Raw genomic sequence first — 26,913 nt, forward strand, 5'->3', positions numbered from 1 at the left:
AGACTGCAGAATTGAGAGTTACAAATGTAGTGTTTCATTTGTAGCGGGACAAAATCGAGCCCATGTCCTGGACACCCTTTGGACGGCACCGTGTACCTCCTTGCCCAGGCGTTGTCATAGTTACAGATTATGTGTGGCGCACAAGTCTTCTGATGTCCATGCTGCCCTTCCACTGTGTCGCTGTCATTCTAATAGTACTAATTACCTGTTGCATGTTGATATTTAACGGGAGCTCTGTCTACCCTAAGTGGTGATTATCAGTGAGAAGTCGAACCCTAAATCCCCTCAGGCGACTGCCCCATGACATCACATGGTTTGAGAATTACTCTTCAAAGCGTCGTTGAGAGGCAAGAACTTCCTAAATAGGAAGTGTGATCATCGCTTTCTGTATTTTGTTTCCACGTTGAAAGTTTCAGGGCTAATATCTTAATCTTTTGGATGTAAAAAGGTAAGTTATTAGTGTTTTTGCTTATCCGATAATTAATTTGATAGCTTATTTTACTCAATACAGAATGCATGAACTTGCCTATGTGAACATTTTTATGGGTCATATAGACGTAAGAAATGATACATATTTTCACACCCATCGGTTTAAAAATGGTATACATGGTGATAAGCACACACTAGTTTCGATTTTGTTAGAAAGGGCAACGAACATCTTGCACAAATTATAGTATTGCTTTCTTTTTTAGATTCTGAAGGTTTTATACATAATTAATGCCTAATTAAACACATGTTAAATAAAACAAAATCCTACTGTTGCCATTTATGTTGGATATGCTCCTTCCAATGAGAACTAACCAAACTGACTTTTCCTTCTAAATGGGATGTTACATTCTTTCTTGGTCTGGTTAGATGAGTAAAAGGCAGATGGACATCCTGGTCCCAAAGTGGAATACAGTGTTTTGTAATATGATAGGCTATCAGCTACCAACCCGGTCTCAGAGCATTTCGTATTATTCTGTATGTAAATCAGAGACACTCCATTTTGTTTGGTATGTATTCATTTGTGAATAATGTTACCCACATTAGTCAACACCTACAGAGCATGTCATGTTCTTTTTCTACCTCAACTAAAACTGCTACTGTACAGACCTCATGAGTTCAAGTCTGATCGGTCTTGATTTGAAGCCCATTATGCTGTCACCCACACCTAACGTTCACCATTTCCACAGAAGCCCTATCCGCTATAACCCCCCCATTTGTTGTGGTTAACTGTAGCCCTGCTTTACAATGTAGTGAAAAACATAGCAGCTCAGGGTGCAGATTAGCAATAGACTGATAGCAGCTCAAGGATGTTACTCTCTAGATCACAGACTGTAATACTTCTGTGTTTAGAACGTACAGGCAGCCTACCAACTGCTAATATTCAGTGTTCCCAAACCTGAAGAGAATTTCATTGAGTGGTTTTTATTCACAATGTCTAGACTGTAGTCTATGGTATGCAGGAATTAACATAGTTGTGAGGATTGTGTGCTTCGGTATTAAGATAAGCCGTTATGTTTACATACTTCCCAGCATGTTAGCTAGGATGAAAGTCTCAGCTTATGAAAGGGGAATTTATACCCAAAGGACTGCTGACACGTGGTTCAAGACCAAACTTTTCTCATAGTGTTACTATTGAGTAACAACTATCTCCTTTCCTGTATTCTTTCACATAGATAAGAGTCTTTCATCACAGAAAGAGTTCTGCTTTCATGCATTACTAGCCTACGACACACTACCAACATGACACACATCTCAAAAGCTGCTTTTAGACAGGCAGACCGATTCTGATATTTTTTCACTAATTGCTCTTTTGACAATTCAGATCAGCTGAAAAAGATCTGATGTGAAAAGATCTGATGTTATTGGTCGAAAAAACAATTAGTGGAAAAAAATATCAAAATTGGGGGCTGCCTGTTTAAAAGCAGTCAAACAATGACTTATGAGAGCGAATAAATCCAAAAAGAAAACATCATGATGCTCTCTGTAATCATCATGGTCTTCATGTACCCACCTTTCAAACAGTTTTAAGGTTATATTCTAATGTCTTTCCTTTTTATTCTTCCCAGGAACCTGGGAACAAGACAGACCATTTACTGAGATATGAAAACTCCTAGACAGACCATTTACTGAGATATGAAAACTCCTAGACAGACCATTTACTGAGATATGAAAACTCCTAGACAGACCATTTACTGAGATATGAAAACTCCTAGACAGACCATTTACTGAGATATGAAAACTCCTAGACAGACCATTTACTGAGATATGAAAACTCCTAGACAGACCATTTACTGAGATATGAAAACTCCTAGACAGACCATTTACTGAGATATGAAAACTCCTAGACAGACCATTTACTGAGATATGAAAACTCCTAGACAGACCATTTACTGAGATATGAAAACTCCTAGACAGACCATTTACTGAGATATGAAAACTCCTAGACAGACCATTTACTGAGATATGAAAACTCCTAGACAGTCTCTGTGGCCTCATCACTGCTGACTTGTGGTGCCTGGTCTCATCTCTCACCATGACCCCAACCGGCCAGGCCGAGGAGTGAGACAGCTATGTCTGATTCTACCTTGTTCAGAGCCACCAGAATACTCTGCAGAAGTATATCTAGTGACATGGAGGAGTCTGAGGCCAAGGGCAGAGGAGGAGCTGTCCCCATGAGGAAGAGTTCAGACAGGAGGGGTTCTGACTGGGGAAGCATCGCCATGCTGGATAAGACCAAGGAATTCTTCCAGACCTGCGATGTGGAGGGCAAAGGCTTCATCACACGCACCGATATGAGGGTACGAGGAGGGGGTGATGGGGGGGGCTTGTTTTGCCTCAGTGATACGAGGAGGGGGCGATGGGGGGCTTGTTTTGCCTCAGTTTTACACTTCATCACACGCACCGATATGAGGGTACGAGGAGGGGGTGATGGGGGGCTTGTTTTGCCTCAGTTTTACACTTCATCACACGCACCGATATGAGGGTACGAGGAGGGGGCGATGGGGGGCTTGTTTTGCCTCAGTTTTACACTTCATCACACGCACCGATATGAGGGTACGAGGAGGGGGCGATGGGGGGGCTTGTTTTGCCTCAGTTTTACACTTCATCACACGCACCGATATGAGGGTACGAGGAGGGGGCGATGGGGGGCTTGTTTTGCCTCAGTTTTACACTTCATCACACGCACCGATATGAGGGTACGAGGAGGGGTGATGGGGGGGCTTGTTTTGCCTCAGTTTTACACTTCATCACACGCACCGATATGAGGGTACGAGGAGGGGGGCGATGGGGGGGCTTGTTTTGCCTCAGTTTTACACTTCATCACACGCACCGATATGAGGGTACGAGGGGGGGCGTTGGGGGGGGTTTTGCCTCAGTTTTACACTTTATCACACGCACCGGTACGAGGAGGGGGCGATGGGGGGCTTGTTTTGCCTCAGTTTTACACTTCATCACACGCACCGATATGAGGGTACGAGGAGGGGGCGATGGGGGGCTTGTTTTGCCTCAGTTTTACACTTCATCACACGCACCGATATGAGGGTACGAGGAGGGGGCGATGGGGGGCTTGTTTTGCCTCAGTTTTACACTTCATCACACGCACCGATATGAGGGTACGAGGAGGGGGCGTTGGGGGGCTTGTTTTGCCTCAGTTTTGTTATACGAGGAGGGGGCATGGGGGTGCTTGATCAGTTTTACACTTCATCACACCCCATTGATACGAGGAGGGGGCATGGGGGCTTGTTTTGCCTCAGTTTTAGATCATCACACGTTTTGAGGGACAGAGGGGGCAATGGGATCAGTTTTACACTTGTTAGAAACTTAGATGTTATGGACATAGATGTCTACCCCATTGATGCAGCCATGCTTAGATCATCGTTTTGACAGAGGGACAATGATGGGAATTATGTCAAAACCCACTGGGCAAAAACTGTTTCCACGTCATTTCAACCCCAAAATTTAATTTGATGACGTTGAATCAATGTAGGAAAATAATTGGATTTGAAAAAAGTCAACAAAGGGAATTTCATATTTTTTTCACCTAACCTTTAACCTTAATTCAATGACATAGTGACATTTTTTGTTGAATTCACGTTGAATTCACATTAGTTGACAAATGTAAATCAAAACGAGACAAACAAACAAGTTCATTTCAAGGGTTAAGGTACACACACACACACACACACACACACACACACACACACACACACACACACACACACACACACACACACACACACACACACACACACACACACACACACACACACACACACACACACACACACACACACACACACACACACACACAAATGATGCTGTCTCTCACAACCATGAGATAACCAGAGGACAGTGTGACATGCAGGAGGTGCTTTGTGCTATGGTTCTCTATCTCATTGACCATTCAGAGGTTTTCATATCGAGAACCTCTCCACCTGCTCACTGAAGCAGCCACTCAATAGCACGGCACCTTTGATCTCTGTGTCCAGGAACACTGGATGGATTTCCATCAGAAACAGGTGCATGCACACACTTACACACACAATTTTTGTATTTCACTCAAGCGCTGTTTTGAAATGAACAAGAGACGGCTTTTGTTGTTGTCCGGGCTTTGAGGGGATAGTGTTTTGTACATTTATTGTTCATAGAAAATGCTTAAAAAGGCTAACAGAAGAATCACCTGGAAAATGGTGATGTTGACGTGTGTATTATCTAAGGATAATGTAACATGTAATTGCCTATTAATGAATACAATCATATGGCCTATACCTTCCGTGCCAATATTCTCCCGTCCCTTTTTGCAAGCAGGTCTAGCGTTGACCACACCACTGGCACTGACAATATGAAATCCACAATAATGGTGTAAACTCAGTTAATCCTGGCTTTCTTTCGCGTGCTTTCCTTGACACATTTCTACTCAGAGGCAGGACAAGGTCCAGGGTGACAGATATTACAGCTGTAGTAGACGCACATCCAATGCTACTGACTTGAATATCTTTCTCTTTGGAGTGAAGCAGGAGATGACTGTTGGGCTTGTGTTGTGTTACATCTCTTAGCAGAAGAAACAATCTATTTCTTGTGTTTGTGCATGTGTGTGTGTGTGTGTGGGTGTGTGTGTGCGTGCGTGCGTGTCTGTGTTCCACAGAGGCTTCACAGAGAACTACCCCTCACTGCTGAAGAACTGGAGAATGTATTTGACTCCCTGAACACTGACCAGAACGGCTACCTCACTCTCGAAGTGTTCTCATCAGGATTCAGTGAGTTCCCTATTTTTCTCTTTATCGCCCTACATTCAATTTCAATTTCAATTCAATATGACTTTATTCATCCCCAAGGGACAATCTGCTGTATGTCTCATGGTTTACTATTGGTTCAATAACTTGTGTTTTGAGATCAATGGAGTGAGGGACCACATTCAAACGTGACAAAGATAAGGTATAGATTCATTTATCTCCTAGCTGGCAGGGAGTAGATGCTCACCCAGGTAAGGATAGGTTGTACTCTGTATAAAATGACCTTACAAACTTAAACTTGAGTTCTCTTTTCACAACCATCAGAAACTTGATAATTGTGAGTGCAGGGCACTTTCAAAATTGAAACACCCCCTGATTTGTAATTCAAACTGATGTTACGACATTTTGCTGGTGATGCTTATGCTTCCTGCTCTGTCCCCAGGTCAGTTTCTGCACGGCCGGAGGATCTCTGTACCCGAGGACGCAGCACCCACCCTCCCCACTTCTAGGAAGCCCTCAGAAGCCCTATACCAGAGCAAATGGGATGAGAGGTTGACTGGAGGGTGGGAGGATGAGGAGGAGAATCACTTCTGTATGCTGCTGGAGAGCCTAGGGGCCAGCAACGTGTTCCAGGAGTGGGTGGAGTTAACCACACCTCACATTATTACCTACTTTATTACTATACAATATTACATATGCAGCATTACAATATTGCACCTTGTGTGTGTTCCCCAAATATCTTTGTTTGGGGTTGTTGCCTCATCTTGGAAAGTGTGGGGTTGAACTTTCAACTTGCCCGTCATGACTTTAGCTGGTTCATGGTGTACAGAACTGTTTGGCACTGAAAGTGTGGGGTTGAACTTTCAACTTGCCCGTCATGGCTTTAGCTGGTTCATGGTGTACAGAACTGTTTGGCACTGAAAGTGTGGGGTTGAACTTTCAACTTGCCCGTCATGGCTTTAGCTGGTTCATGGTGTACAGAACTGTTTGGCACTGAAAGTGTGGGGTTGAACTTTCAACTTGCCCGTCATGGCTTTAGCTGGTTCATGGTGTAAAGAACTGTTTGGCACTGAAAGTGTGGGGTTGAACTTTCAACTTGCCCGTCATGGCATTAGCTGGTTCATGGTGTACAGAACTGTTTGGCACTGAAAGTGTGGGGTTGAACTTTCAACTTGCCCGTCATGGTTTTAGCTGGTTCATGGTGTACAGAACTGTTTGGCACTGAAAGTGTGGGGTTGAACTTTCAACTTGCCCGTCATGGCATTAGCTGGTTCATGGTGTAAAGAACTGTTTGGGCACCACCCCTCTATGCTTTTGGAACCCTGTGTCTTTACAGTGATTCCAATGGTTTCTGATATAGTGGAGGTCAACCAGTAAGTTGAATGTGACCGGTCCCTGTAGTTTTATCAGAACTCTTACCCTCTGTCTGTCTGTTTCTCTCTCCCCTCCTCCAGTCCAGGCGAGGTGCGCAGCTTGTGGGCCCAGCTGAGGAGGGACGAGCCTCACCTCCTGTCGAACTTTGAGGAATTCCTGGCCAGAGTCACCTTCCAGATCAAAGAGGCCAAAGAGGAGAGGAGGGAGATGGAGAGCGCCCTCCAGAGGTTGGAGACCACAAGTACCTCCTCTCTTTGTTGTCACTGCTACTCCCTGGGCCAGTTTACCGGACACAGATTAACCTAGTCCCAGACTACAAAGCATTGCCAAGGGAGAATCTCTTTTGAAAGTGCTTTTTATTCCAGGACAAAACTTGATCTGTGTCTGAGAAACTGTCCCTTTGGCATTTAGACATGATTATGTGATCATTATGTGTGATATCTTCACTGTGACTGTGTAGTGGATTGCAACCACAGCCATGTAAAGCACAATACTATTTGTAAATGCACGTCCAGTATGTCTTCGGCTTCTCGGTTGCAGCTCATCAGAGTGTAATTATTCAGTTCAAACAGCAGTCATTGATTCGTAGAACTGACAATAGCTTGTTCAGTTCCAACCCATGTGTTAGATCTATGGTCTATTTTGCTGTAGAGGTCTGTTTGTGTACCAGATTGTAGAACGAATAACGTTTGATTCAGGATTCTATCCCATTGAAAGTAGTCCTTTTACATGCAAGCAGTTAACAACTTCAAAAGGTTGATACAGGCCTTCAGTGAATGAATGCAGCGAGGTTCTATCAAGTCAACTACTCCAGACATAAATTCCATATTACTCATTGAACCTGTTTTTTTCATATTTAAATAAATATATTTCACCTTTATTTAACCAGGTAGACTAGTTGAGAACAAGTTTTCATTTACAACTGTGACCTGGCCAAGATAAAGCAAAGCAGTTCGACACAAACTACAACACAGATTTACACATGGAATAAACAAACAGAGTCAATAACACAATAGAAAAAATGTTTATATACAGTGTGTGCAACTGAGGTAAGAAAAGGGAGGTAAGTCAATAAAATAGGCCATAGTGGTGAGGTAATTACGATGTAGCAATTAAACACTGGAGTGGTAGATGTGAAGAAGATGAATGTGCAAGTAGAGATACTGGGGTGCAAAGGAGCAAATGAATACCGTATGGATTGAGGTAGTTGGATGGGCTGTTTACAGATGGGCTATGTACAGGTGCAGTGATCTGTGAGCTGCTCTGACAGCTGGTGCTTGAAGTTAGTGAGGGAGATGAGTGTCCAGCTTCAGTGATTTTTGCAGTTCGTTCCAGTCATTGGCAGCAGAGAACTGGAAGGAAAGGCGGCTAAAGAAGGAATTGGCTTTGGGGGTGACCAGTGAGATATACCTGCTGGAGCGCGTGCTGCGGGTGGGTGCTGCTATGGTGACCAGTGAACTGAGATAAGGCAGGGCTTTACCTAGTAAAGACCTAGTAAAGACTTGTAGATGACCTGGAGCCAGTGGGTTTGGTGACGAGTATGAAGCGAGGGCCACGAGTATGAAGGGAGGGCCAGCCAATGAGAGCATACAGGTCGCAGTAGTGGGTAGTATATGGGGCTTTGGTGACAAAACAGATGGCACTGTGATAGACTGCATTCAATTTGTTGAGTAAAGTGTTGGAGGCCATTTTGTAAATGACATCGCCAAAGTCAAGGATCGGTAGGATAGTCAGTTTTATGAGGGTGTTTGGCAGCATGAGCAAAGGATGCTTTCTTGCAAATTAGGAAGCTGATCCTAGATTTAATTCTGGATTGGAGATGCTTAATGTGGGTCTGGAAGGAGAGTTTACAGTCTAACCAGACACCTAGGTATTTGTAGTTGTCCACATATTCTAGGTCATAACCGTCCAGAGTAGTGATGCTGGACGGGCGGGCAGGTGTGGGCAGCGATCGGTTGAAGAGCATGCATTTAGTTTTACTTGCATTTAAGAGCAGTTGGGCCGGTTGAACAGGCTAGTAATAGGGGTTGCAACAATTTCGGCAGATCATTTTAGAAAGAGAGGGTCAAATCAAATCACATTTTATTTGTCACATACACATGGTTAGCAGATGTTAATGCGAGTGTAGCGAAATCCTTGTGCTTCTAGTTCTGACCATGCAGTGATAACCAACAAGTAATCTAACCTAACAATTTCACAACAACTACCTTATACACACAAGTGTACAGGAATGAAAAAGATGTACATAAAAATATATGAGTGATGGCCGAACAGCATATGCAAGATGCAGTAGATGGTATAGAGTACAGTATATACATATGAGATGAGTAATGTAGAGTATGTAAACATTAAATAAAGTGGCATTGTTTAAAGTGGCTAGTGATACATTTATTACATACATTTTTCCATTATTAAAGTGGCTAGAGATGAGTCAGTATGTTGGCAGCAGCCACTCAATGTTAGTGATGGCTGTTTAACAGTCTGATGGCCTTGAGATAGAAGCTGTTTTTCAGTATCTCGGTCCCTGCTTTGAGGCACCTGTACTGACCTCGCCTTCTGGATGATAGCGGGGTGAACAGGTAGTGGCTTGGGTGGTTGAGGTCCTTGATGATCTTTTTGGCCTTCCTGTGACATCGGGTGGTGTAGGTGTCCTGGAGGGCAGGTAGTTCGCCCCCAGCGATGCGTTGTGCAGACCTCACTACACTCTGGAGAGCATCACGGTTGTGGGCGGAGCAGTTGCCGTACCAGGCAGTGGTACAGCCCAAGAGGATGCTCTTGATTGTGCATCTGCAAAAGTTTGTTTTTGGTGTAAAGCCGAATTTCTTCAGCCTCCTGAGGTTGAAGAGGCGCTGCTGCGCCTTCTTCACCACGCTGTCTGTGTGGGTGGACCATTTCAGTTTGTCCGTGATGTGTACGCCGAGGACCTTAACTTTCCACCCTCTCCACTACTGTCCCATCGATGTGGATACGGGGCTGCTCCCTCTGCTGTTTCCTGAAGTCCACGATAATCTCCTTTGTTTTGTTGACGTTGAGTGTGAGGTTATTTTCCTGACGCCACACTCAGAGGGCCCTCACCTCCTCCCTGTAGGCCGTCTCGTCATTGTTGGTAATCAAGCCTACCACTGTAGTGTGGTCTGCAAACTTGATGATTGAGTTGGAGGTGTGCATAGCCACGCAGTCGTGGGTGAACAGGGAGTACAGGAAAGGGCTAAGAACGCACCCTTGTGGGGCCCCAGTGTTGAGGATCAGCGGGGTGGAGATGTTACCTACCCTCACCACCTGGGGGCGGCCTGTCAGGAAGTCCAGGACCAAGTTGCACAGGGCCAGATTCTCTAGCCCGGCTGATTTGTAGGTGTCCAGATTTTGCAGCTCTTTCAGAACATCAGCTATCTGGATTTGGGGGGAGGAGAAATGGGGGAGACTCGGGCGAGTTGCTGTGGGGGGTGTAGGGCAGTTGACTGGGATAGGGGTAGCCAGGTGGAAAGCATGGCCAGCTGTGTTAAAATGCTTATTGAAATGATCAATTCTCTTAGATTTATCAGTGGTGACAGTGTTTCCTAGCCTCAATACAGTGGGCAGCTGGGAGGAGGTTCTCGTATTCTCCATGGACTTGTGTCCCAGAACTTTTGAGTTTGTGCTACAGGATGCAAATTTGTTTGAAAAAGCTAGCCTTTGTTTCTGCCTGTAGACACAGAGCTCTGTGGGTTTACCATAATGCCCCAATTATCCATTTCAATAGACCGCTAAGCTCAGAGATCATATTCTCAAAAAGGACCATTGATTGCAAGCCTGAGGAATTGGCTGCCATGTAGACAGATGAGAATGTATTTTTCTCCCCTGAAACAATGTACACTATACTACCTTTGATAGCCAGCTAGTCATTGTCTAGGTATTTGTATGGCTGTGGTCCCCGGTGTGTTTGGTAATACTAATGCATTGTTCTCATGGTACTGTGTGGTACCACTTAAGACAACTTCAGTCCTCTCACTAATTGGTTGCTTAATAAGGTGGCGGAATGTTAAAGGAACGCAAAATTCCAAGAGCCGTGCTTTTCCATCTGTATCTACACAGACAGTGTGCTGGTACGTGCATGTACCAGTCTGTGTAGCTTACAGATGGAAAATCACTGCAGTAGACTAATGTAATGTGACCAGTTGTTTGGCTCTGGGTTGAGCAGGCAGAGTGAAGTAGAAACAAACAACAAAAATACATGTTCAAACATTTCATAAATTAAGGAATGGTTTCACAAGTTCACCTTTTCAGCGTGGCTCATTTCTGGCCCACTAACACATTCACGAATCACAGGCAGGAGGCAGACATGCATTATTCTTCCCTCCATTACTCCCAGGCGCCACCATACCCCTGGACTGCATCACCTCCCATGGGCAGCTGCCTAAAAGAGAAACAGGGTTTACATACATGCCAACTGTTCTGTTAATTAGTCAGTTGTCCAATCAGAAGGCTTGATGAATTAACATTGGCAATTAGTCACACCTGTGAGGCTATGACATAAACAGAATGAGCTATAATCACTCTCAAACCTACCACTTGTAAACAGCATCTGGTTAAGTAGTTATTTAGTTGTATTAAATCCATTCTCCCCCATACATGCAGGAAAGCAGCCACACATGACAGTGAGATCCGCGGTCTGTATGAAGAAATGGAGCAACAAATGAAAAGCGAGAAGGACCGGCTGCTCCTCCAGGTACATATAGTTGATTAGTTAGTTTAAATGACTTGAGACCCTATCCCAGACCTGGACTGTGTCTCTTAACACCAAACTCTAGACACCTGCTGGATCCCTACCTTCTATATACCCTTCAACAAGTCACCCAATGGACTCAACAAGGTTGTGTTGTACTGTATTTCTGTTTAATTTCTCCTATCCTAATGTGCTGTCCCCCTCTCTCCTCCAGGACTCGGAGCGCCTCCAGTCTCGTAGTCACGACCTGGAGCACCAGCTGTCCAGTAGGAGAGAGAGCTGGAGCAGCTCTTCCAGAAACAGAGGAGGGTGAGTGACTGAGGTGCCTCCTATAATTTGTGGAACGTTCCAACAGGAATCTGTTCCAAAAATGTAGTAAATAACAAGGTTGTCAACAAACAACGCATACAAAGTTGTATAGCAGCAGAATAAGATACCGGGTAGGGAGGGGGCTATTTAATTCAGTTTTCACTCCCCATGTTTATTCCTGATAATGTCTGTCCTCACTCTGGTCGTCTATCGACAAACAAGAATAAGCTACATGGTGAGTTGATGCCTTTTGGACAGCTAGTTAGCTAGGTGAATAGATCATGTTACTTTTGTATGTGTTATTTGTTGTCAACCTTGTACTTTAAGAAGTTTTTGGAACATTCCAGAAATGATACCATCCAGGGCTCCTGTAACTCTCCAGGGGAAGGTTGGCCACCTCTGGTCTCCTGCGGGGCTAATCCCCCTTCTTGATTTCAGTCTTTGTGTTTTCGGTGCAGATAAAGCAAAGTAAAAGACAAAGAAGCTGTGATTATAATAGAATACATGTCTCCCTAACAATATTACCCTTTGACCCCCCCAGTTGGATCTCCAGTGTCGCGACCTGAGCAGTGAGCAGCAGGAGAGCCGGGTGGAGAATGTCAAGCTGAAGATGACCAACGAGGAACTGAGCAGAGAGCTGGAGAGCACCTGTCAGGAACTGTCCTTGGCCCAGGAACAACTGACCATGCTGCAGGACCAGGCTTCCCGCCTGCACCAGGAGAGAGAGATGTGGGTTAATATTACCACTAGATGTAATGACCAAACACACTCACTCACCTAGACATCACACAAACGTTCCATCAGTGGCTATGGCATGTCTCTCCTAGTACAGCTAACATTCACTAGATTACTGTTCAGGTGTGGTTCAGTGAGCTTTGGTGACTCTCTCTCTGCTCAGGGAAATGTACCGAGTCACTGAGGGACTAGAGAGAGAGAAACAGAGTCTGATGAAACAACTAGACCTTCTCAGGTAAGTTACACACACACACACACACACACACACACACACACACACACACACACACACACACACACACACACACACACACACACACACACACACACACACACACACACACACACACACACACACACACACACAGCATGCATGTTATACATTTCATTTGACAACTTATCGGTTTTTGTCCTCCTTGCAATATCTATCCAGAGAGATGAACAAACATTTAAAAGATGAGCGAGACATATACTGTGCTGTGGTGAGTTCTCGACTCATGATATTTTCACTGTTACCTTTGTGGCGATATTGAATGATAAGACATATTCAAGCCAAAGGCACATTTATTTCCACATTATATGGACATTGACAACAACAAAAATGTTTCTATGATATTCCATTCTGTTGTGTTCTCTTTGCTCTACAGAACCCCAGGAAGTCCCTCAAACAGAAGCAGAGAGCCGGCTTGGTCCATCTGTTCGCGGACACCAGCCAGCAGCCGGTTAAAAGGTGAGGTCATTTCCTTTAGAAGTGCCCTGAACATAATTAACCAGTCTTGTCGTGTGTGAAAGGAAACTGATTTTATGTCCGTCAGTAACGGGATTTAAATCAACATTGGATTAAAGAGGAGAAACAGGATGTGCAATCAAATGTGTTTTTGAGGCCAAGGCACCAAATGAGTCAATTTAATGTAAGGTACTTTACAGCGTAAGGAGTGTATTTGCAATATAATATACTAACAATATATTTTACATGTAGTGACTTCTGCGCTGCTCTTGACAGTAATGGCAGCACCCAGAACCATTTTGAGTTACCATTTAATAATAATGCTTGGTAACGAGAGACTAACGTGAAAGTGCCTCGGCAACATGGGACTCGGAAACAAATTGTTTTCATCCGATATCCTCTGTTTCTACCTCTTGTCTCCAAAGAGCCTCACTCCTCACCCACAATGGGGGGTTCCTATGAGTTCCTTGATGCGCTGCCAGTAGAACACCTTCAAATCTCTCTTGTCTCCTCCCCCTCCTCATCTAGCGAGGACCATGTTGACACCGCTTGTCCACCACGTTCGCCGAAAACCAACTACGGCCTGGCCAACGGCTACCACGACTCCAACACCTCGTCTCCAACCCAAGTGGTTGAGGTGGAGGCGCAGGGGGTGAAGGAGAGGCTCTCCAAGTTCGAGTCAGAGAAGACCCTCGCCCCCACCCAGAACCAAAGGGACAGGCATACAGAGTACCAGAGTAAGCCGGAGGTTGGGGGCGATGGGCTGGACGGTCCCCCAGATGGGTGGCCCCTCCGTCGGGTTATCTCCATCGAGGAGGACCACCTCCCCCACCTGCTTCATGGAGGGCCCCAGCCCCTGCTGCACCAGCTCAGTGAGGAAGACGAGGAGGAGGAAGAGGCTCAAGGGAAGGAATATCTGGAGAGTAGTATCTTAGTTGCCCCTGTTCCTTTACCTGTCCCGGTCACGACAGTGTCCCCCTTCAAACACCGAGGTAGTTTCAGCAGAATCAGAAATATCCCCTCGTCACCTCGAGGACAGCCCGTCGGCAAGGAGACCCAAAATGTGAGCAAATCTCTATTCATGTATTGTATTTTAATTCACTTTGGAATTACTGAGTTAGAATGAAGTTGACCCCAACCCTGCAAGGGGTTGAAGACCCTGCTGTCGTAGGACAGGGGCGGCAGGGTAGCCTAGTGGTTAGAGCGTTGGACTAGTAACCGGAAGGTTGCAAGTTCAAATCCCCGAGCTGACAAGGTACAAATCTGTCGTTCTGCCCCTGAACAGGCAGTTAACCCACTGTTCCTAGGCCATCATTGACAATAAGAATTTGTTCTTAACTGACTTAGTTAATTAAAGAAATAAGATCAAATCTATTGTCATTGTGTTAAGCATCAAAACTAAAACCCTTCATCTAAGCGATCAACATCATTTCCAAAGCTCTTCAATATGTAATCAATTGAAAATATCATTCTGTTGACCTCTTTCTCTGCCTGTCCCTCCAGAGGGTGAAGGAGAGGGCCGTGCCCGCCCCAGACCGCCTGTTTAAGGTGGTCCTGGTGGGCAACTCCAGTGTGGGCAAGACTTCCCTGCTGCGCACCTTCTGTGACGGCCGCTTCCACCCCTCCAGCCCCGCTACTGTGGGTGAGGGCCGACAACACATTACTGTGTACCACGGGTGTCACGGACCTTTTTTGTGTGTGTGTGTGTGTGTGTGTGTGTGTGTGTGTTACTATCAGAAGATTTACGAGCCCATCACATGAAAGGGCTCGTAAAGTCACACTCCCAGTCTATGAACCCCCGGTACACATTGTACCACCGCAGATTATGTCACATCGAATCCATTTAATTCTCCTCTGAATCCCCTTGGTTCTCCATTCTAGGACAGCTTGTTTGATTTCACCGCTTTGACTGTGAAAGACAATTACCTAAAGCATGAAGCTTGATGAATAGCTCAACTACCCCCTCTAGTGTTCATTAATGAAAGGATGTAACGTTACGGTATATTATTGCTGTGTATTCCTCTTACCCTAATAACCAGTCTGAGTGCTATTCCTGACAGGGATTGACTACAGTGTGAAGACTCTAATGTTGGACAACACCCAGGTAGCCATGCAGCTGTGGGACACGGCTGGGCAGGAGAGGTGAGTGGCCACGGACCAGTGAAAATAGTATTGCCTAAACCTCACCAATAGATAACAGTAGCTAAGAATGTGATGTGTTATTTTTGCCTGGATGATAGTCTGAGAATGTGACTTAAATGACAACAAAGCAACGTTCTCAGGTTGGCATTTGGCACTTTGGCAAAATAAACAGGGTTCCATTTTGTCCAGTTGTGACTGTTCTCTCTGTTGGCTACAGGTACCGCAGCATCACCAAGCAGTTCTTCCGTAAGGCAGACGGCGTGGTGGTCATGTACGACATCACGTTGCTGGACAGCTTCAAGGCCGTGCGACCCTGGCTCATCAACGTCCAGGTCAGCTCACATTTGGCCTTTGGCCAGACAGGACATGACAAATAATTGTCTGTTCTCCAGTTTATTTTTATATGAACGTTTTAAGCAGACGCCCGACCTTTGATTGACCTCTGTTTTCCCAGGAGGCTGCGGGAGTGGGCATTCCCATCCTGCTCCTGGGCAACAAGATGGACGCGACGTCTGAGAGGGAGGTACCACTTAAAGACGCAGAGACTCTGGCCCACGTGAGTTCTCTGTTTAGGGACTCGTATGTATCATTCTATAGCACTTATCTCAAGAACTGAACGACCAACACAGAGTGGGGGAAATCTGTTCACTGTCTATAAATATGGACGAGACCTCTCATAGCTGTCACTATTGCCATCTGTAGGTCCTCTATGGATGCCATATCTTAATTTGACCATCCTGTTGCAGGAATTGTCTTGCACAGCAGGAAATGTAAACTTGTAGCATATTCAAGGTATAAAATCTTCTAAAGTTGAATTTCCACATAAAAATGTTTGTCTTGCCAGCAGCATACCATCGTGGACTGTAGCTAAGCAGGGTCGGTCCTGGTCAGTCCCTGGATGGGAGACCACATGCTAATGGTGGTGGTGTTGGGGGACCAGTAGCTGGCACCCCCCAAAAATAAAATGTCCATTAATTATAATTAACATTTCCTGTTGCTGCAGGATTATTTTCCAACTTGGCTCAAATGAACATCCTACAACATTAGCTAAGTGACAACCAGTGACCTGAGTCTCTTCTCCCCTGTAGGACACCCGTGTGATATTCTATGAGGTCAGTGCATACACCGGCTACAACGTGACAGAGGCCATGATCCACCTGGCCAGGTAAGGGAGGGAGAGGGACAGCCCCTAGGTATCCAGATCTGAATGAATTGGACAGGTATAAGACCGGTATAAGCTATGTTAATGTTCCCACCTCCCCCTCTGATCAATTAGAATAGGAATTTTGTATGGATGCTAATCCTTTCAGATGAACTCAAATCTCCAAATACATCCTTCTTTCTCCAGAGTCAATTTGGGGACAGTGTGTGACATGTCAATGCATCTGTCTGTGTGTCCAGAGTGCTGAAAGAGCAGGAGGATCGGGTGAGAGACACATTTGTCTTACTGGAGGTCCTGCCAGTCAAGAAGAAAGCCTGCTGCAAGTGAAGACACTCTGACAAAATGGAGAGAGAGAGCATTTGGAATGGCTAGAGACTCCTGATAACAAGTGAAGGAACTCTTCAATCTAACTCTTTCTCTGTGCTCTCGGAGCCAAATCCTAACTTTGTGGACATTTGTTAATCAATGTCTCAAATTAGGACGTTTCTTCTTTCAGTACCTGTTTGGTTAAAGGCAAAGAGCCCAGTTGAGCTGGATCCTAGTGGATTGAACTCTAGTCTACATTACAACCATTTGTCTGCTGTTTGGACCTCCTGACTGTAATGAGCAATAGACATGTGTTCTACTGTAGAACTAATGGTATATTTGGTCAATTTAAAAAGTGGATCAATCATTTCAATGTATAGAATGACTTTTTCTTTAGTTGTGATTGTTGTTAATCAAAACACAGAATGGATATGTAAATAAGAGCTTGATTAAGTTTGTAGTCTGTTACAAAATAATGATTGTCATAAATTTGATTAAAATACTGATGTGAAATCTAATTATTTGATTCTTTCTCAACAATTCTAAGTAATTGTTGTTTATTTGTTCATCACTCCTACACCACACCCCAAAATCACAATGGCAAAATAACCTCCAGCTGGAGATGGAAGACAAGACATTTCTCACAGGTTTCTATCATTAAACACGTTCCATTAGCAATTGTGAATATCTCAAATGATCAAATCATGATACCTGAAATGAACCAAGAACAAAAAGCTAAACATGCAAATAACTTACCAGTACTGAATACCAACAAAATATAACTACCTTGAAGAAACACTGACTGACTTTCCTGTTAAACTCTTAGGTTCTGCATTCGTTGAACTTTGAGAGACAGCTGTAAAACAGAGGTGTAGTCTGTCTGTTTTCCTTGATAAAAGACATGCTCAGAGTTTGTCCTTAAAGTGCCTCTGGACTGGCATCTAAAATCCCTAGAACTCCTTTAGCTCTAGTACTGATAACACTGAAACTCAACCTTAAAGAAAGAACAAATCAAGTTCATCAGGGATATTACATTCTCAGGGCAGCTTTAAAAATGTGGCAGGTGACGGCGCTATTGCTTCGAAATGGCTTGTTTTTATGACATCACTTAGGTGCTGGAGCGCTGTCATCCAATCAGATGCGTATCGTGTCCCCCTCGGACCAATAAGAGGGCCTGATGGAGAGCCTGTGCCCTCCCTCTCAAGGAGGGGGATATTGCCCTTTGCTGGTCAGCTAGCGCATCTTGTAGTCGTGGGAAATGGCCGCATCACACAGCTGTCCTTTAAAGTCCAACTCCAAGGTGAACTCCAGGTCCCGCTGGAATACAAGAGAAGACTCTTCAGTCCAGCTATAACCATTTGACAGTATCGTGTCGACCCCAACCAGAGGTGCTGCCTCTGGTATTTTCTTTTCACATTGTCCTCCTACAATTTCAGTAACTACGGATGTGTAACCAGGCCAGCACAGTACGGCTTGGCTTAGTAGTGGGAAAAGGGTATTTGAGATGGACACAACAGTAGGGATATTTAGCCCTTTTGAATGCTTTGAAAAGACATCCTTCTTCCCTCCCTCCATTTAAAGTAGTCACTGACCTACAGTTGAAGTTGGAAGTTTCCATACACCTCAGCCAAATACATTTAAACTCAGTTTTTCACAATTCCTGACATTTAATCCTAGTAAAAATTCCCTGTCTTTGGTAAGTTAGGATCACCATTTTATTTTAAGAATGTGAAATGTCAGAATAATAGTAGAGAGAATTATTTATTTGAGCTTTCATTTCTTTCATCACATTCCTAGTGGGTCAGAAGTTTACATACACTCAATTAGTATTTGGAAGCATTGCCTTTAAATTGTTTAACTTGGGTCACATAAGCTTCCCACAATAAGTTGGGTGAATCTTGGCCCATTCCTCCTGACAGAGCTGGTGTAACTGAGTCAGGTTTGTAGCCCTCCTTGCTCGCACACAATTTTTCAGTTCTGCCCACAAATATTCTATAGGATTGAGGTCAGGGCTTTGTGATGGCCACTCCAATACCTTGACTTTGTTGTCCTTAAGCCATTTTGCCACAACTTTGAAAGTATGCTTGGGGTCATTGTCCATTTGGAAGACGCATTTGCGACCAAGCTTTAACTTCCTGACTGATGTCTTGAGATGTTGCTTCAATATATCCGCATCATTTTCCTTCCTCATGTTGCCATCTATTTTGTGAAGTGCACCAGTCCCTCGTGCAGCAAAGCAGCCCCACAACATGGTGCTGCCACCCCCTGTGCTTCACGGTTGGGATGGTGTTCTTCGGCTTGCAAGCTTCCCCCTTTTTCCTCCAAACAATAACGATGGTCATTATGGCCAAATAGTTCTATTTTTGTTTCATCAGACAGGAGGACATTTCTCCAAAAAGTACGATCTTTGTCCCCATGTGCAGTTGCAAACCGTAGTCTGGCTTTTTTTATGGCGGTTTTGGAGCAGTGGCTTCTTCCTTGCTGAGTGGCCTTTCAGGTTATGTCGATATAGGACTCGTTTTACTGTGGAAATAGATACTTATGTACCTGTTCCCTCCAGCATCTTCACATGGTCCTTTGCTGTTGTTCTGTGATTGATTTGCACTTTTCACACCAAAGTATGATCATCTCTAGGAGACAGAACGCGTCTCCTTCCTGCGTGGTCCCATGGTGTTTATACTTGCATACTATTGTTTGTACAGATGAACGTGGTACCTTCAGACGTTTGGAAATTGCTCCCAAGGATGAACCAGACTTGCGGAGGTCAAAAAAAAATTATTGGCTGATTTCTTTTGATTTTCCCATGATGTCATGCAAAGAGTCACCGAGTTTGAAGGAAGACCTTGAAATACATCCACAGGCACACCTCCAATTGACTCAAATGATGTCAATCAGCCTATCAGAAGCATGACATAATTTTCTGGAATTTTCCAAGCTGTTTAAAGGCACAGTCAACTTAGTGTATGTAAACTTCTGACCCACTGGAATTGTGATACAGTGAATTATGAGTGAAATAATCTGTCTGTAAACAATTGTTGGAAAAATTACTTGTGTCATACACAAGGTAGATGTCCTAACCGACTTGCCAAAACTATATTTTGTTAACAAGACATTTGTGGAGTGGTTGAACAACGAGATTTAATGACTCCAACCTAAGTGTATGTAAACTACAGCTGTATATAAGGTTGGATAAGTGACTGCCAGTTTCCCACTGTACTACTTTCACCAATCCAACCCTCTCCAATCCGTGAATACTTCAAATAAGGGAAGAAGGGAGGATGCATTTGTAGAGTTTTAACAGTTAAAGTCAGTGGGTGGTACAGCAATAGGATGGAGGTTCTGCAGCATCTGAGCTAATACTCATGTAGGGCTTCACTCTTAGAAAGACATATTCATAGATCATGTTAAAGACTTGACATCTTGACATCTATAGGAAAACCCCATCTAGAATGTATTTTTTAAAACAGCATTTATTCTATGCTGGCCTGGAGTCAGCTGCAGTTCTAATACAGTGTAGCTCTATTCTCACCACATTCTTATCATTGGGCTTGACTGCGATGCTGCCCAGGATCTCCTCTCCCTTCCTCACAGTCAGGTAGTCCTCCAGGTAAAACACTGTCTGCTTCCAGTGGGTACTGGCGGCGTCAGGAGCTAGACATGGGAGAGAGGGGGAGAATTAGGAGGAGGGGAACAACAGAGGAGGGGGAGATGGAAGAAAGGGGAGGAATAGCAGGAGGGGAAGAAGAGAGGAAGAGGGGAAGATGGAAGAGGGGGGGAATAGCAGGAGGGGAACAAGAGAGGAGGGGGAGATGGAAGAGAGAGGGGAGGAATAGCAGGAGGGGAAGAAGAGAGGAGAGGGAGATGGAAGAGAGGGGGAGGAATAGCAGGAGGGGAAGAAGAGAGGAGAGGGAGATGGAAGAGAGGGGAGGAATAGCAGGAGGGGAAGAAAGAGAGGAGGGAGGGGAACAATAGGAGAGGGGAACAATAGAGGAGGAGGAGGAGATGAAAGAGAGAGGGAGGAATAGGAGTAGGGGAACAAGAGAGGAGGAGGGGGAGATGGAAGAGAGGGGGAGGCATAGGAGGAGGGGGACAAGAGAGAGGAGGAGGAGGCAGAGATGGAGAGAGGATTAGGAGAAAATGAATACGGTATTGAGAGACATAGGGAGATCTCAATTGCATACATATTGCGTCCTCTCTCCTTGTCTCCTTCTCATCACCCATTGGATAAGAAAGCCAGAGGTCCCTCCCCTCTGACTTATCCTCCAAAGGGTTTTGAGAGGAGAGAGGACGCGATGAGTATGCAATTGAGATCTTCACAGAGATGTTGGAGAGTGAAATAATCAGACGGAGAGGGAGACAGAAAAAGTACCATTGGTATGTATTTTTAACCTGTGCTGTTCCACTTCACACCACTAGAGGGGGTCAAGAGCTGAGAACCCAAGTCAACTTGTCATTATAGGAAACAGCAAAGTATGTTATTACTTCATGCTTTTATGTCTAGCAGTACCTTTTGATCATCAGCCTCAAACCTACACCTCACAATAATATCACCCTCCCTTGTCAAAACCTTGATGAATTAACATGCAAAAAATGTGCTGTGCTTCCACAATCTTCCAAACAAAACCAAAGGATCATTGCCAAAGACAAGAATCTCCACAACTACAGGTATGAGAACAGTTTTTCATCCTGGCTTATTTGTACAAGTGCTACAATTGACTGATTTACACAAAATGATTGATGTATGTTTGAAATGACAACTTTTCATTGTTGCATAACCTGGACAGGACACAGAAACTGAACACGGTGGTTCTCTCCCTGTAAAATATCTCTATTGGCTTCAGGTTCCAGAGCTTTTAACAACACAAGTGGCTTGTGTGGAAGATATGTAACTTATATTGTCATACACCTCATTTCAAAGGACCTAGCGTTTAGTGTACTTGAATGTGGTCACATCGTGGGGTATGTTCATTAGTAACAAAACATTTTTGCAATGGAAAATAAAAGTAGGTCTTTCTTATTGGACTAGTTCAGGTAGTTCTTCCCTGTTTCAGTCTGTTTTCTGACTCTTGGTGCCAAATGACCACAACCCATGTGTGTGTGGTGAGGTCTAACCGGTAGAGAAGCCAGTCTTCTTATGACACTTGGTGAACTCGATGTTGAAGTAGGTGACCATGGCGTGGACATAGTCGTTCCTCTGGATCTGCAGGCAGAAGGCCGTGGTGAAAGACAGGTCCTCAGGCTTCACCGTGTAGATGTCCACTTCCTGGGTCATAGGTTACAAGGGAAATACGGTACAGGATGACATGAATCGGAAGAGAAAGATATCTCTCTCTCACACACACACATACACTTCTCCTTTCTCCTCTATTTCAACATATCCCTCTCAATCTCTCTCTCCTTACATCTATCACTCCCTCATACATAAAAGCACTGTCAGACATACACAAATGACATCTCTCAAACACACGTGGTTGGCTCCATTCTGCCCTTCAACCTCATTATCTATGGGATGATATTAGATTGTTGAGAAGTTTCATGACATGCTTTCTGATCCAGTGCTTTTTGCACCCCCCCACTACCTGACTAACCTCTCCTTCCATGTTTGTGTTCTACTCTTTATTTCATTCAATTCCACCCAATATATTCATTTATTCATTCATTTAATCAATCCAGTCAGTCAGTGAGTCAATCATCTGTTTTATTAATGAATTCCTTCATCTGTTCAATTCATCCATCCATCCTTTCATTCATACGCCCTACAAGGCATGGCACCTCTCAGCATCAAATACTTTCCTCCTGAAGATAATTCACACAGCATCTCATATCGTGCTTCTCTTTTGGATGAATGATGTGACATCGGACAGGACAGACAGGCCGTCATTGGACAGGACAGGACAGACAGGCCGTCATCGGACAGGACAGACAGGCCGTCATTGGACAGGACAGACAGGCCGTCATCGGACAGGACAGGACAGACAGGCCGTCATCGGACAGGACAGACAGGCCGTCATAGGACAGGACAGACAGGCCGTCATCGGACAGGACAGACAGGCCGTCATCGGACAGGACAGACAGGCCGTGATCGGACAGGACAGACAGGCCGTCATCGGACAGGACAGACAGGCCGTCATTGGACAGGACAGACAGGCCGTCATCGGACAGGACAGACAGGCCGTCATTGGACAGGACAGACAGGCCGTCATCGGACAGGACAGGACAGACAGGCCGTCATTGGACAGGACAGACAGGCCGTCATTGGACAGGACAGACAGGCCGTCATTGGACAGGACAGACAGGCCGTCATCGGACAGGACAGACAGGCCGTCATTGGACAGGACAGACAGGCCGTCATTGGACAGGACAGACAGGCCGTCATTGGACAGGACAGGACAGACAGGCCGTCATCGGACAGGACAGACAGGCCGTCATCGGACAGGACAGACAGGCCGTCATCGGACAGGACAGACAGGCCGTCATCGGACAGGACAGACAGGCCGTCATCGGACAGGACAGACAGGCCGTCATCGAACAGGACAGACAGGCCGTCATCGGACAGGACAGACAGGCCGTCATCGAACAGGACAGACAGGCCGTCATCGGACAGGACAGACAGGCCGTCATCGGACAGGACAGACAGGCCATCATCGGACAGGACAGACAGGCCGTCATCGGACAGGAGAGGACAGACAGGCCGTCATTGGACAGTACAGACAGGCCGTCATTGGACAGGACAGACAGGCCGTCATTGGACAGGACAGACAGGCCGTCATTGGACAGGACAGACAGGCCGTCATTGGACAGGACAGGACAGCAGTGTTAAATCCCAATGTGTCACACAGACCCGGGAGTGCCAGTCCTATTTATAGCTCAGATATGGTGGCTGGCATGGGTCCCACTGTGAAGTCTGTACAGTCTAGAAACACACAGTCTAGACACATTCATTGACATGTAAATCACAGACAGGGACACGGAACCCATTTAGGGCTCATCATAATTCTTCGCTGGTCGTCTCTCTGTGACACTTCAATTTTGGAAAGTAATTTTTTAAGTCTGTCTGTATTCATGCAGTAAATCACACACACACACATATACACACACACACACTGACCTTGACTAGGCAGGAGTTGGTCACCACCTGTTTGGGGTCCACCACGTCCACCAGGGGCTCTCTCATGGCCACGTTACGGATGCAGGTCATGTCAAAACCGTACACGTTCTCCCACCCTGAATACACACACACACACACACACACACACACACACACACACACACACACACACACACACACACACACACACACACACACACACACACACACACACACACACACACACACACACACACACACACACACACATGATACAGCAAATCACACTCTGTGTCTGACACTAACACACACAGATAGTGAGCAAATCACAGACTACTCTCTGTGTCTGAAGCCTCTCTCTCTAAGTGTTGGTCATCACACAGCCTCTCTCTCTAAGTGGTGGTCATCACACAGACTCTCTCTCTAAGTGGTGGTCATCACACAGCCTCTCTCTCTAAGTGTTGGTCAACACACAGCCTCTCTCTCTCTCTAAGTGGTGGTCATCACACACACTCTCTCTCTAAGTGGTGGTCATCACACAGCCTCTCTCTCTAAGTGTTGGTCATCACACAGCCTCTCTCTCTAAGTGGTGGTCATCACACAGCCTCTCTCTCTCTCTAAGTGGTGGCCATCACACAGACTCTCTCTCTCACTCTCTCTCTCTATCTCTCTCTCTCTCACTCTCTCTCTCTCTAAGTGGTGGTCATCACACAGACTCTCTCTCTCTCTAAGTGGTGGTCATCACACAGACTCTCTCTCTCTCTCTCTCTCTCTCTCTCTCTCTCTCTCTCTCTCTCTCTCTCTCTCTCTCTCTCTCTCTCTCTCTCTCTCTCTCTCTCTCTCTCTCTCTCTCTCTGTCTCTCTCAGTGGTGGTCTCTCTGTCTCTCTCTCTGACTCTCTCTCTCTGGGGGTCTCTCTCTCTCTCTCTGAGTGGTGGTCATCACACAGACTCACTCACTCTCTCTCTCTCTCTCTCTCTCTCTCTCTCTCTCTCTCTCTCTCTCTCTCTCTCTCTCTCTCTCTCTCTCTCTCTCTCTCTCTCTCTCTCTCTCTCTCTCTCTCTCAGTGGTGGTCATCACACAGACCCTCTCTCTCTCTCAGTGGGGGTTATCACACAGCCTCTCTTTCTAAGTGGTGGTCATCACACAGACTCACTCTAAGTATTGGTCATCACACATATTCTCTCTCTCTTGCTCTCTCTCAGTGGTGGCCATCACACAGACTCTCTCTAAGTGTTGGTCATCACACAGACTCTCTCTCGCTCTCTCTCAGTGGTGGTCATCACACAGACTCTCTCTCAGTGGTCGCCATTACACAGACTGTCTTGGTGGTGGTCATCACACAGACTCTCTCTCTGTCCGTCTCTCCGTCTCTCTCTCTCTCTCTCTCTCTCTCTCTCTCTCTCTCTCTCTCTCTCTCTCTCTCTCTCTCTCTCTCTCTCTCTCTCTCTCTCTCTCTCTCTCTCTCTCTCTCTCTCTGTGGTTCTCATCACACAGACTTTCTCATACAGATTCTCTCACATAGACTATCTCAGTGGTGGCCATCACACAGACTTTATTGGCACTGTGTTGGATTGGAAGAGTGTCTCAAGTTTTAGATTGAGATTAAAACTGTTATTCTCTACTTGCTGCCTAGGATCGATAACAACCCTCAGAAACAGTGGAAAGATAGCACAGCTTTACAATTGCCAAAAACGTTGGCTCCCTTAGTATGTCTATCTGGTGTTCCTCTAGTGAGAGACAGGGGCCTTAAATACTCGTCTACTACATCTGGCAGCCTTGTATTATAGGTCTACTTCAGTTCGGGTAAAGAACAGAGCAGACAGGCTCTCCTTCTCTTCCCTCCATCCCTCCTCTGCACAGCTCTCTGTAGTCTAGTCCAACCCAGAGGCTAGAGGAGAGAGGGAAGAGGGCGAGGACAGGATACCTCCAGCATACATACCGTATACACACAGTAGCTAAGAAACGGACACGGAAGGATGTTCTCACAGTGTATCTTGAAGTCCTTGTACTGCCTGTCCTCGATGGCCACAACATACAGAGCAGCCCTGTCAGGAAACATCAGCCCTCCAGGCTTCTGAATGTGAGAGGAGACACCAACATAAATTGAGTTGAGATACACCTCATAGAGAATAGAGACATCCTACAGTCACATGCATTGTCTGCACACCTGGCATCCTGTATGTAACATTAGCTCATACCCAGTCTAAAACCCTGAAGCAGCAACACTGGTTAGAAACCAGATCGTCCTCTCGCTGGGCGCTATAAGCAGGACCTTTGTCGATATGTGGACACACACACACACACACACACACACACACACACACACACACACACACACACACACACACACACACACACACACACACACACACACACACACACACACACACACACACACACACACACACACACACACACACACACACACACACACACACACACACACACACACAAACACGCACAAACGTACACACACACACACACACACGAACACACATCATTGCACACATACATGCATGCATGTACAGGTGTAGGATCTTCATTTGATCTATATTGTCACAGAAAAATTATCCTAGAGCAACAGGATTTGAATGTTTAGTCCATAACGTTGCTTGATCGGTGGTTAGGCTATTAGCTGAACAAAAATATGCTACATGAAAAGTGCAATACTGTTAATATAACCATGTGTTAGTGTGGATTTTCACTGAATTTATGTAAATCTTCAAAGCTCAAAGCTGCATTTCCTGTGGTGCAAGAAATGTCTCAGCAACAAAAGACTGACCAAATTAAGACCATACACCTGTATTATCTCTCTATCTTTCTTTCTCTCTTGCTCTTGCTCTCTCTCACACACACCCATACACATACACAAAAACAAACACACACGCTTACTAGCCATTTGTCCCTGGCGAAGATGACCGTATTGAGCATAGACTCGTAGAAGAGACAGTAGCCCATCCACTCTGAGATGATGATGTCTACTTTCTCCACTGGCAGTTCCACCTCCTCCACCTTCCCATTGAAGATAGTGATGACTAGAGCATGGCGTTTGGACAGGACCACACAGAATGTCACATGACTGTAACAACACACACTGAAGGACAGGACACAGAATGTCACCACAAAACACTCCACTCCACTAAAC

The 26,913-nt window shown here is 45.3% G+C and overlaps 1 protein-coding gene and 1 pseudogene across 2 annotated transcripts in view; one reads left to right on the plus strand and one right to left on the minus strand.

Moving 5' to 3' along the window:
* Positions 1-312: 312 nt before the first annotated feature.
* LOC124023586 lies at positions 313-17,206 on the plus strand (annotated as a pseudogene).
* Positions 17,207-17,323: 117 nt separating this feature from the next.
* Positions 17,324-26,913, minus strand: part of LOC124023587 (protein arginine N-methyltransferase 8-B-like) — a 27,770-nt gene continuing 18,180 nt past the window's right edge. The window contains exons 5-10 of one of the 2 annotated variants that reach the window (XM_046337967.1): positions 26,661-26,803; positions 25,755-25,839; positions 23,788-23,903; positions 21,792-21,942; positions 20,209-20,330; positions 17,324-17,996 (exon numbers count right to left, since the gene is read on the minus strand). In XM_046337967.1, coding sequence (XP_046193923.1) covers positions 17,913-17,996; positions 20,209-20,330; positions 21,792-21,942; positions 23,788-23,903; positions 25,755-25,839; positions 26,661-26,803 — 701 coding nt within the window. In that variant the 3' untranslated portion in view covers positions 17,324-17,912. Of the gene's footprint in view, positions 17,997-20,208; positions 20,331-21,791; positions 21,943-23,787; positions 23,904-25,754; positions 25,843-26,660; positions 26,804-26,913 lie in introns of both variants that reach the window. The other variant, XM_046337965.1, reaches the window with a different exon arrangement.

Source organism: Oncorhynchus gorbuscha, unplaced genomic scaffold, assembly GCF_021184085.1.
Source record: "Oncorhynchus gorbuscha isolate QuinsamMale2020 ecotype Even-year unplaced genomic scaffold, OgorEven_v1.0 Un_scaffold_1648, whole genome shotgun sequence".
Lineage (NCBI taxonomy): Eukaryota > Metazoa > Chordata > Actinopteri > Salmoniformes > Salmonidae > Oncorhynchus > Oncorhynchus gorbuscha.